This window comes from Zalophus californianus, chromosome 11, assembly GCF_009762305.2.
Source record: "Zalophus californianus isolate mZalCal1 chromosome 11, mZalCal1.pri.v2, whole genome shotgun sequence".
NCBI lineage: Eukaryota > Metazoa > Chordata > Mammalia > Carnivora > Otariidae > Zalophus > Zalophus californianus.
In genome coordinates, this window is record NC_045605.1 from 63,154,872 (window position 1) to 63,167,948 (window position 13,077).

Consider the following 13,077-nt stretch of genomic DNA (forward strand, 5'->3'; position numbering starts at 1 on the left):
AGGCCAGTACCAGTGTGGTTCTAATTTCTTTGTGTTCATGTTATTTTTGTCTCTCAAGCTTTTATGATTTTTCCCTAATTTTTTTTTTTGTTCCAAAATTTCACAATAATGTGTCTAAGGTAGGGTTATTTTATTGTAGGTGCTCGGTGGACTCCTGTAATTTGTCCTTCAGTTCTAGGGAATGAAAAATTTTTTTCACTGATGGTTTTTACCTTCATTTTCTCTGTCTTCACTTTCTGGAAAATGTAGATATTAGATCTTCTGAATGCATAGTCTGTATCTCATATCTTTCACTTAAGTTTCCTGTTGTCTTTGTTTGGTCCACTTCAGGTAGATGTTCCTTGACTTTACCCTCTCTTACATATTTTTCCAATAGATATTTGTTATTATAAATCACAATATTACACTGAGAAAAAGGATTGTGTGCAGATAGCTTATTGGGAATGTGATCCTAGAGAGAGGGTATGAGGGACAGAGAGATGAAACAGGAATTAATGGAAAACAAATGAAAGGATTAGCTTTTGAGTTGGCACACAAGCAAGCAACTGTTTCTTGTTCTTCTGCAATCTTTTCAGGAGCCTGAAATGTAGGAATTGTCCATCCAGGAGACAAAAATGAAAAATATTTCTTGATCAGCTCCCATCACTAGTTAGGCCAGGGTAGTCCCATGGGCAACAGCTCCCTAAAATACATCTCTAAGTTTTCCGCAGAGTGGCCGACTGAGTGGTCCGTAGTCTACTTAGCATCACCTCTTAGAATTTCCATAGGTATCAGATTCTGCACCTTGTTGCTTATGGTTCCTGAATATGCAGTTTGTGGTTCTCTAGCCAGAAGCTAAGCTTCTTGAGGTCAGGAGGAGGTGTGACTTCTCTTCTTGCCTTTCTGCACTTTATACATATTAGTTGGCTCATTCATTGATGTTCAACAACAGGCCAAGCAGTTCTCAAGAGTATATCCCAGACCAGTAGCAGCGGCAGCACCTAGGAACTTGTTAGGCAGACCTACTGAATCAGAAACTCTCTGCCCTCTATGAAATCTCTCTTCCCTAGGGGGGAAGTTTTTTTTTTTATTATGTTCCATTAGCCAGCATATAGTACATCATTAGTTTTTGATGTAGTGTTCAACAATTCATTAGTTGTGTATAACACCCAGTGCTTACCACAACACGTGCCCTCCTTCATATCCATCACCCAGTTACCCCATCCCCCCACCCCCTCCCTCTATGAAATTTTTAATATATTTCAGCAATCATTTTATTTTACTTCTAAGAACACTGTCTTATTCATTCATTTACTAGTAGTCTACTCTGATTTAATGGATCAAAAACCTTCTGGAAATACCCTGTGAATGAAAAATTCTTGTTTCCTCCCTTATTTATCTGTATTCTCTGGGAACCTCTTTTTGGCTTTTATACATTGATCTGGATGCTGTAAGATTTCCTTACATGGCTGGTGATTCTTTGCAGCTTAGTCATATTTAATAATGAAGCGGTAGAAAAGCTAACTATGAGGCTATGTATCTGTGGATGATATTTCAACAGGCAAAATTTACTTTAAGGGTATTTAAAGGGTTACATTTTTTGTGAGAATGTGGAGGATTTTGCTCTTGGGCACTAATTCTCACACTAGTTGCCTTGGTTTCTCCCTAGACAGGTTGAACAATATTTTGTTGAAAATTTTCAATCCATGCCCATATTTTTAGCTCCATATCTCAGTCTTAGCTGCCGCCATACTGGAAATGTCTGTGTCCTGAGGCTGAGTTCACTAGGTCAGGTTGCCTACCCCTTTGGTGTATTGCCCTCTGCATCCTCTGCTGCTTCTCTATCTACATACAGTCTTCCAGAAAAGTTTTTTAGTTGGTCGATTGTCTTGTGCTGTACTCCTTGTGATTGTCATTTATATTTTTTTATTTACGTCCTATCATTTAATGGGAGTCTCAAGAAGGAGAGGATATTAATATATATATATCAGATGTACCATTATGAATCAAAGTCCCCCTTAAATATTTTATATACATATTTGCACCTATACTTCCTTATCAATATCAAGTTGAAGTATTGATAATTTCTGCATGCTAACAATATAGGACATTCAATTTGTTTTTACTTCCTTCCTTCTTCTGCCTCCCAGAAGGAAAAGAATTTGTTGGAATTGTTGGAACTAAGTGTGTGTATAGCATCATTTCTTTGCTCTTTTATTTATTTTTATTTTTTTTATTTTTTAAGTATTGACTTTTTTTATTATGTTATGTTAATCACCATACATTACATCATTAGTTTTTGATGTAGTGTTCCATGATTCATTGTTTGCATATAACACCCAGTGCTCCATGCAGTATGTGCCCTTTTTAATACCCATCACCAGGCTAACCCATCCCCCCACCCCCCTCCCCTCTAGAACCCTCAGTTTGTTTCTCAGAGTCCATAGTCTCTCGTGGTTCGTCTCCCCCTCCGATTACCCCCACTTCATTCTTCCCCTCCTGCTATTTTCCTCTTCTTTTTTTTTTTTAACATATAATGTATTATTTGTTTCAGAGGTACGTGTCTGTGATTCAACAGTCTTACCCAATTCACAGCGCTCACCATAGCACATACCCACCTCAGTGTCTATCACGCAGCTACCCCATCCCTCCCACCCCCCACCACTCCAGCAACCCTCCGTTTGTTTCCTGAGGTTAAGAATTCCTCATATCAGTGAGATCATCTGATACATGTCTTTCTCTGATTGACTTATTTTGCTCAGCAAAATACCCTCCAATTCCATCCACATCGTTGCAAATGGCAAGATTTCATTCCTTTTGATGGCTGTATAATATTCCATTGTATATACGGACCACATCTTCTTTATCCATTCACCTGTCGATGGACATCTTGGCTCTTTCCACAGTTTGGCTATTGTGGACATTGCTGCTATAAACATCAGGGTGCATGTACCCCTATGGATCCCTACATTTGTATCTTTGGGGTAAATACCCAGTAGTGCAATTGCTGGGTTATATGGTAGCTCTATTTTCAACTGTTTGAGGAACCTCCATACTGTTTTCCAGAGTGGCTGCACCAGCTTGCATTCCCACCAACAGTGTAGGAGGGTTCCCTTTTCTCCGCATCCCCGCCAACTTCTTTGCTCTTTTAAGTTTTTTTTTAAGTTTTTGCTCCTTTAAGTTTTTTTTTCCTGAACAGTTACATTAAACTTCATAACCTCATAACCAGCAATTATTTAGATTTAATGCACTTTGTGCTATTTCCTTTGCTTATGACTAATTCTTGTGAAACACAGTATGTAAGTGTGTATCTTATATAGTATGTCCTTCCTTTCTTGGGTTCTCTATTCTGACATAAATTTTTGTTTGGAGAATTTCCTTAGGTTTTATGCAGGAGAAAGTTTATCCTTAAGAAGGAGAATGGTATATTTTCTGAGTCATCGACTGCTTGAAAATGCCTTTTTTCTCTCTCTTGTGATAATGTGGCTAGCTGTAGAATTCTAGGGCTACAGTCTTCTTTTCTTAGATCAGGTGGGATCTTGAGCCTGTCTGATTCTATCACTACCGCAGCCATACTTCTTAGTTTTAGTCATAATTTTATATATCTCACTGAGTATGGGAATTAATTTGCCTCTTGCATTAAGTTATTTAATGTTGGTTAACTTCTTTTGGGCTGCTCAGTTGGCCCATCACTTTTCTTTGGTTGTCAGTGTATGTGTTCTTCATGGCACATTGCAGTTTAGGGGAACGATGACTATTCATCTGTCCATATGTAGTGTATGGACGCTCAAGCCTTTCATTCATTGGACAATAATGTTTGCCATTCCAAAACAAGTCTTGAGGCTTGCATGGATCCCTTAGGATTGTAGGTATATAGCTGGGATATCTGTTGAGTGTAGGGATGTCATGGTGTCTTGGATCTGGTGTTGAGGGGTCTTGCTACAGTATGTCATGTCCAATGGCTACATCTAATAGCAGGGAGAAGAGAGTTCTGATGGTCAGTCCTAATGGCAGGGTCTTCTATGCCACATCTTCCCTGGAAGAATGTACCCTATGTCAGGTCTGGGTACAGTTTTCATGCACAGTCACCCCCAAGCAGCAGCACCTCCAGGGATCTGATCAGAACTAGGTTGCCATTTGCCTCCTTTCATCCCTGAATCACCATCTGGTTATTCTCTTGGCTCTTGGTCAAAAGAACTAATTATACTTCCCCATTTTTTAGGAAATTTATCTTTAGAATAATTATTTTTTGATGTTACTATTTTTTTTTAGTTTTTGTTATGAAATATGCCATAAATGCCAAAGAATATATATAGTGAATACATATGGTTCCGGGATCAATCATAAAACAAATGGCCATGTACCTACCACCTAACTTAAGAAATAACTTCTCTTCTAAGCAAAACTATTATGTGACTCTGAGCTGATTCTCCTTCTTCCTTTCCTAAGGTCGTGAGTCTGAAGTGGGTAGTATCTATGGCCATGGTCACTCCACAACAGTTTTCTAACACCTTGTTCTGAAAAAAGAGAAAAAAGTGTACAGAAAAACCCTGAGTTGTTTGCAAAATAGAAGCCCAGATGATTGTGCTTAGTGGTTGGTGTGTCTGTGTAGGTCACCACTGGTTTCTCCTGGAAGGTATTCCCTGGTCCATTGCTAACCCACACGGCACCTTTGTGTGAATAAGAAAAAATCATTTTTGCCATTTGCCAGCAATTCTCTGTAATACCTATATGCACAAACATCTATAATGATTATGAATGTGAGTAGTACCTCCTAGAGTTTGCAAGTCACAGCCATAATTCGTGGTAAATGTAGCAGGTGGCTATAGGGCTCCTCAGGTGGGTGTCGTCAGACATTTAATGAATGCCTACTCTGTGCCAGGCATTCTTTTAGTTGTTTGACATTCAAAGCTGAGATAGACAAGATTCTTGCTCTCATGGATCCCCCATGACTGGACTTATGAGCAAGCTATGTTTTTGGGTGCACGAGTTGGGAGTCAGCTAACAAGCTGGGGTCATTCCTGAGTTGGATCAGGGCCCTGTAGTTACTAGCAAAAGTGGGCCTAGGCTTTAATTTCTTTTACTTAGCATGTTGTCTATGCCACATTAACCCTGAGAGGTTATGTTGTACCAGGGTGATGAGTCCAGAGTGACCATATGCTTTGGTTTACCCTAAGTACTGGGTGAACTCTCTTGTCCCAAGTGATTATTAATATCACCCCTTCTCTCTCTCTTTTTTTAAAAGATTTATTTAGAGAGAGAGTGCATGCATGTGGGGGATGGGCAGAGGAAGAGGGAGAATGAGCCCAATGCAGGACTCGATCCCATGACCCTGAGATCATGACCTAGCCAAAATCAAGAGTCAGATGCTTAACTGACTGAGTCACCCACGTGCCCCCACCTTTCTCTCTCTTAAAGGTGTCCCAGCTTTGGACAATAAATTATATAATCATGTGTATTAGTCAGCTTTTTTGCCATGGTAACAAACACCTTCAAAATGTTAGTGACTTAGAACATCAACTATTTAGGTTTTGCTCATGGATCTGAGGATCAGCTGCAGCTCTGCCCCAGTCTGGGAGTCAGGTTTAAGTTTGTTCCTCACTCTGGACTTTGGACCTGTGCCACAAGTCTTCCCATTATAGCACCTAAGTTGGAAGACTGAGCTTTATTTAAGATTTCTTCTCATGGCAGAAGGTGGAAGCCAAGAGTGCCCTGGTCAGAGGTGGCATGGGCCATATCTACTCTTATTTTATTGACTAGAGCAAGTCACGTAGACAAAACCAACCATCTAGGGCTTGGGCTTGAATCTCCTTCCTCAGCGTAGGGGGTGCTGTGGTGGGGAAGAGCGAATATTTGGTGAATAACGATATAATTAGCACATTGCCCTACTAAACCCTACTGCTTCCCAGCGTGCCCCAGCTCCAGCCTTTGCTGGTGTCTTGTAGCCGTGTCTGTTTTGGGACAGTGCCCAAGTGATTGACAGGACACAGGCGAGGAGTTTTGCCTCCGTTTGAATTACAGAATGATTAAGGGATTTCACTGTGGTGTGGGGCCTGTTTTAGATTTTATTGGACAAGGTGGGAGTTGATGTTTGCTGTGGCAGGTTGATTAACTGGGACAGAGTCTCCTCCTTTCTGCATCCCCAGATCTGCCACCTATCCTAGAAGTTTGTGCTGACAAGTTTTCCACTCTCTGTGTGAGCCGTCAGAACCCAGTGGAGCCTGTGGCCAGACCATGCCCTCTTCCTACCTCACGTTGGGGCTCCAAAGAGTTGTGATTTCTGGTGCCCTTTACTTTGCCCCCACTGACTCTCTTTCCTGCCCCCATCCCTACCCTTGCTGCTTTGCACCTGGGAGTTTTAATTTTTATTGTTTCCTTAGTGTCCCTTCATTTGCTTGTGTTCAATGTTCAGTACTAATTGGCTTTCCTTTAAAACAGTTCCAGAAATTCCTCAATGTTACTGGTTCATGGATGGCCTGATGGAACCCATCCTTGTTTTCAACTGTTGGATAGTTTGCTGAACCCCTTGCAGCGGGAGCTGAGGAGAGAAAGGTGGCAGATTTGAGCTCACTTGCCCATGTGAAACTCCAGTGTTGTTGAGCAGAGATAGAATACTATTTCACCAAAAGGACAAAGATTGATGGGGAGGCATAGAGGAGATACATTAGATCCATCACCAGTCCTGGCAGCTGGCATTGTCTCAAGAGCAATTTTTCATGAAGAAACTGATTTATCATTTCATAAGAATGATCAAGTACCTTCAGAGTCATGTTGAAAAGCACACAGATAGTGGGGGGTCAGCTTGGCTCAGCAGGTGAGTGACTCCCAGTAGGGGCTCACATGCATGCCTCAGCAGAAATACCAGTTATCTCATGTCATGGATCGTTGGCATGCTATGGATAATTGATATTGTGAAAATTAACTTATTCCTAATTATGTCCTTCACAAGAATATGAGTCTATGAAGAAGGTATGGAATGTGTCTGTCATGCCCCCCCCCGCCTTGTACTATCTCCAAAACCTAGCACAGTACCTGGCACGTAATGGACATTCAGAAAACTTTGGCTGAAGCAATGCAAATATTGATGATGGACTGTAAAGGCAAAACCTGGGAGAATCCTTGGAGCTCCTGAGTGTAATGGGGCACAGTAGGGGCAGGTGGGAGTGTCCTTGAAAGAAAGGGGTTTACAACCACCACAGTGCCAGGAATGGGCTCCAGTTGATGCCTCAGCCTCCCTGGCTCCACTGTAGCATGGGGCAGAAGCGTGGAAGAGGTTGGACTTTGTTCTGGGAGTTAGGGGCATAGCCCCTGCGCTGGCATGGACCCTAGCGGAGGCCACACGGTCCAGGTAGCAGATGCTGTGGTTGCGTCGCCATATCCACGCACCCTCACCACTTCGGCGCATGCCTGCTGACCTCCACAGGCCAGCTGCTGCATTTATTTGAATGTGGGATTTTTTGGCCCTTGAAGCTTACTTTGCCCCTCGTGCTGCAGGTGGGAAATGCCCCTTGTGTGGGGTGACTGAGGTGTGACGCTTGCCTAGGAGGTGTCCCCTCCATCTGTGGTAACTGGCTTGGTAAAGCCCCCTTTGCTGGCTGCCTTCCCTGGACCACCTCCCTACTCCCCTGCCTGTGCTTTCTTCGCCTTCTAAATAAACCACCTGCTCTTGAATACTTGTCTCAGGGTCTGCTACTGAGGAATCCAAACTGTGATGGTCGGCGCTGGGTCCTGGGCACCTGGCCACTGGCTGGGGGGGTATTCTTGAGGCTTCAGAGGACTTGAGCTTCATTTTGCTTAGACCCTTAAAAGTCATATCAGAAAGAGAAAGAAAGCACTCTAGTTTCTCTTGTTTAAGAAAGTTGTGGCTTAAACAGTTCCCAAGTTCTATTATACAGCTCTCTGAAATGACCGAGTAATTTTTAAGGACCGCTGAAACCACCCTGCTCACGAAACCTCAGTGCTTTGTAATTGCCGTGGTGTAGGGTCTCTGTTGACTTGGAGGACGTTCCTGGTCTCCCTGAATATGCTCTGTCTCTTGCTAGAGCAGACTGTTCATTGTTTTGAAATATTGCCTGCATGTTCCCTTCTCTGTGCTGTGTCTGAGTCTCACTGTCCCCGTGCTGGCATCAGGTGGCCCTGTGGCCAGCTCCTGAGGGATGAAGGGATGAAAGGGTCATTCTGCCCACACTGTGCAATGGATGGGCACAGGAAGAGCCATCACACTGACCTTTGACCTTTGCTTCTTTGCAGATATCTCGGTGAGCCTGCTGACCCTTGTGGTCACTGCCTGCGGCCTCGCGCTCTTTGGGGTGTCTCTCTTCGTGTCTTGGAAACTCTGCTGGGTTCCGTGGCGAGAACGAGGCCTGCTGTCTGGTAGCAAAGACAACAATCGGGAACCTCTTAACTACACGGACACAGAGACCAATGAGCAGGAGAACAGTGAGGGCTTCCTAGACCCTCCCACCCCCTGCCCTGACTCCTCCATGAAGATCAGCCACACCTCCCCTGACATTCCCCTCTCGACCCAGGCCAGGGGCCAGGAGAACTGTGCCCATGGCATCCATGTGCAGCGCCAAGTCACAGCGCCAAGCTCGTCGGCTCGGTCAGTAACGCCCCTTTCCTTTCCGAATGCAAAGGCAGGGACCACCTCACTTCCCTCCCTTGCCAGCAGTAGCACTGATGAGCCCTGGGGCCTGTAACCTTTCACAGGTCCATTCAGTGTCAGAGATGTGAATATGGGAAAACGGGGTGCTTCCTATGCTCCAGTGAGGTTCCTTACCTCTCCTGAGCTCTCTACATAGTCTCCACTTAGTCCATAATAAGAATAGTGACATGTCAAGTTCTAAGACCTTCCTGTGCATTATTTTACTATAGTCCACAACTTTGCGTGAGATGCAAAAGTTATCATTTTCATTTCACACAAGAAGAAACTTAAGTCAAAGAGTTTAAGTAAAAAAGTCATTTGTTGGTGTGCGCTCAGGGTTTGAACCCTGGTTCATCTAGTACTGGCGCCTGAGCTCTTAACGGCTCTTCCCGCGGCCTTCCTAGTGCTACCGGCCTTACACTCCGTGCTTCCGACCTAGCCGAGCTCTCACACACAGGCTGTCTTTGTAGTCCACGAAGTGGCTGGAGGTCTTTGTCCATCTTCAGCCTTTGCAAGGCCTAGAGTACCAGGCCCAGGGTCACTCTTTCAGTGGGCCGGATGCTCTGTGCTTGAAGCGGTCGAGAAATCGTATCGTGCAGTGATAAAAAGCAAGGGCTCTGGGGTCAGGTGAACTGGCTTTACTTATATGTGTGACCCTGGATCTATTACTTAGCCTCCATGTCTCCATTTCCTCTTCTGTGAGAGAGGAATAGTGAGAACAGGAACGTATGGGTGGTTTTAAGAATGAAGCAGGAACATGCACTTCATGCGCTTTGCACAGGCTGCACCTGGTAAGCGCTCCAAAGCCCGAGCTGCCGTTTTCATTTCAGTATTGCTCTTGTCATGATCCTTCTCACTGCGACTGGCTTCTCCCAAGATTCAGATGTGTTGCAGATGTGTCTTTGAGGTTAAACAGCCAATTCTGAATCACTGGATATAAAGATCCACTTTTAATAGGAGATTTCAGAAAGAGAGATAAAGGAAGCAGCTTTTTTTAAATGAAAATATTTGCTAGAGCGATAGCCAGAGGAATAACCTGTGCTGCCATTCGGAAAGTTTGGGGGCATTTTTAAAAAATCTTTCTTATTTGTTCTCTAGAAACAGAAATAAGATTTTACCCTTTTTAATGTTAATCGAGTTTATCCTAGAGACTGCACATTCCCATTAAGTGGGATGGAATATGACAGTTTATAATTTAATTTTTCCACAAACCTATTTTAGCATCATTTCCAATTCTGAATCAAAGAGCTAAACCTAAAATATTCCTCTGTGAGGAAATGGATGGTTGTTTGCCATTTGATTTAGAAGAACTCCTCAGATTTTCTCACTAGGATTTCTCTTTAAATATAGACTTAAATATAACTGGAGCTCTGTTTGATGCTGTCATGGCGTTCATGCAGTTGTGCAGATTCAGGATAAAATTCCTTCAGTACTTCAATAACCAGAATCTTTCAGATGGAGGATCCATTAAAATTGTCTCCTATTCGGTTTTACCCTGCACGTTAATTTTTCTGATCCGCGTCCCATCACCACAAGGTGATAGATAGTACTGTGCTTTCTATTAGATTATGGATCTGAGGACTCTGCCATAATTCTAATGACTTGACAGCAGTCATATCACTCTAATTATCACAATATTTATTTTAGAAAAATGTTTAAGTACTCTACACCTCAAGAAATATATTTCATTTAAAAATAAAAGCTGTGGTAAAAAAATAAAAACTGGTATCTTCACCACTGATTTATGGAAATGGGATAGAAGGAGAAAAAGACAAAAAGGGGAAAGCAAAGGAATTATCCCTATAAAATGAACTTTACATTTAGATTTATTTTAATTTTGGAGTCATGTAATTATCTTCTCTTATGGCCAAATCAAGTTTAGTGATATCTGACCATAAGAAAACTAAACTCTTTCCAGCTGCATTTGACCTAATACTGATAGTTTGCATCATTATGCACTTAAAACATTCTTATCTAAATTACTACTGACCTAGTGTTATGGGTTATGTCTGAAAATACATACCTATGATTCATGGTCTCACCCTAATGAGTCGTGTATGGTCTTTTAATTCTTGAGGGATTATGTTATGTTATAAACAAACACAAACCCTTTTTTACTGACAAAATGGGAGAAATGAATGAAATTTCCTTCATGTTCCAAAACATTTTTAACATTATTTTTTAAGTAACATCTGTGATACTGAATTTGGGGAGCGCGGGTACTCTGTGCTGAGACGGCTCTCAACAGTCTGCTCTGCTAGTTCTTATTTCTTCCTTTTTTTTCTCATGATTTTCCTTACTTCCTCACTGCTGTCTCTTTCTTTCTTACTGCTTCCCTCCTGCAGCTGTTGTGACTTGTCCCGAGGGTCCCAGGACACCTTCTTGACCCACAGAACATAAGGCTTAGACTCCCTGTTAAGGGCATCCCTGCTGTCCCTGTGACTCATCGGCATAGCTTCTGTCACAGCATTGATATTGGGAAGCTCACCTTCTCCTGGCCTCTTGAGCTGGAATATGTGCGGCTCCTACCAATGTCTATGGAAGGCCCTAAAGATGGCATTGTTTTATCTCCTCGGAGGGTTTCTGGTCAGGATGACTTTCTGTTGTTTTCCCAAGATCAAGCATGTTAACATTCTGTTTCTAGTTGGCTCAGTTACTATTAGAACCCTCCAAAGTTCCTGTTCATTCTTTTCAATTTAGATGAAATCCCTTTTGTGTAATATTCTGGGAATATGGATTTTTTTTTTCAGAATGCTTCAATACCAGAACATTTTAGAGATCTCTATTCCAAATTTTAAAAAATCCCTGGATCCTCAAAATAGAAGGAACCTTGACAGGCCACCTAATGCATTTCCTGATTCACATCTCAAGATGGGACCTAGGTAACACTTTAGTTTTATAAAAATTTCAATTGCCACACTACCATCTTTTTATTAGGTCTGTTAGGGCCTGCATGTTATTGCCACAGTCTCCTTCCGTCAGCTCTCTGCCTCAACTCCAAGCAGCACTACCCCGGAGGACATGAACTCAATAGGAAGCTTTTCCTGGGAAAGCTTGTCATGTTCCAGCTACGCTAGCCTCTCTCTCAGTGCCTTCAGTACCCCTGCCTTTTCCTGCCTGGAGGCCTTCACACATGCAGTTCCCTCTACCTGGAATGCTTTTCCTTTTCCTCTCCAGCTCCTTTGCAGCTTTAATGTCCCACCTAAAGCACCACCTCCTCAGAAAGACCTCCCCGACCACCCTGTCTGAAGTATGTGCCCTTTCCTCGACCCCTTCCCACTCTTCATTCTCTCACATGCTGCCTTGCTTGCATTTCTTTACAGGATTGAACTCTAACTCAATGATTATTTGTTTGCTTATCACCTGTACCCCCTCTCTAATCTCTGAGTTCTCCGAGCTCGGAGACCACGTCTGCTTTGTTTTCACCCTATGTATCTAACACCTAGTGCAGCCCCTGGCGTAGAGCAGACATTTTGCCTGAATGATTGACAGAATACCTTCATCAGTATCCAGCCACTTGTGCTCTGCTGATGAGAATGGCAAAAGGCCAGAAGTGTAAACTGAGGAAGGGCCTATATGGGATGAAACTGGTGGAAGGCCTTTTGTCCAAGGACTTACCTTCATTCAGAGCCTTATACGTAGACTTTTGGCCTTACATCTGAACTAAGCAATCCCTAGAGTCACAGAAATATTCTGACAGAGTTGAAAGAAGATGACAATCATTGCATTTTTAGATTCCGGTCCCATTGCTGGTCACAACTTTAGTAAGTGGTATGCTGGTATTAAATATTGTAATTACTCTAAGAGTAGCATGATTCTATTAAGCTGTGTGTGTGTGTGTGTGTGTGTGTGTGTGTGTGTGTGTGTGTGTTGAAAACATTGGTTAGATGTAAACATTTAAACACAACAGTTTTTTTAATTACTCTTAGATATCTCTTCAGGTTTTAATAAACTGATGGCTTCAAAAATGGAAGCTGCTTAGACCTCTCTCAATTCCTGTGAGATTCTGACACTAGATGTAAATGTGCATTTTCTCTACTGGGATTTAATTATTGGAAACTGTTATGTCCTTTGCATTTATATATTTACTCTAGACAGTTGTATTAAACATCTGCTATGTGCAAAGTTCTATATCATGTGCTGGTAATAAAGAGATAAAAAAAAATACAGCCCTAACCTCAAAAGGTCCACAGCCTAGTTGGGGAAATAGACGAGAAGAGCACCAGTTACACACATTGAAGTGCTCAAATTGCTCTTTAGATGAATCTGGCAGGAATGTCTAAGATGCTTGGGACAGTGTGAAGGCTGGCTATAGGGGCTGGCTGATTCAGGCCTGTGATGATAGGCCTGAACTCAGTTGGAAGCAATGGAAGTGGAAAGAGGCATGAGTTGTGAGCTACTTTTGAGAAGGTGTTGGTGGACATAAGCTCATCTTAGAAATAGGGAATAAAATA

General features: G+C 42.5%; 1 protein-coding gene across 2 annotated transcripts in view; it reads left to right on the forward strand.

The window, feature by feature from the left end:
- SYT9 (synaptotagmin 9) overlaps nucleotides 1–13,077 on the forward strand; it is a 210,776-nt gene that overhangs the window by 60,442 nt on the left and 137,257 nt on the right. For both annotated transcript variants that reach the window (XR_003517242.1, XM_027577800.1), the window contains exon 2: nucleotides 8,230–8,581. Coding sequence is in view for 1 of the 2 variants with exons in the window: in XM_027577800.1 (XP_027433601.1) it covers nucleotides 8,230–8,581 (352 nt within the window). In the remaining variant the exon portion in view is untranslated. The remainder of the gene's footprint in view (nucleotides 1–8,229; nucleotides 8,582–13,077) is intronic.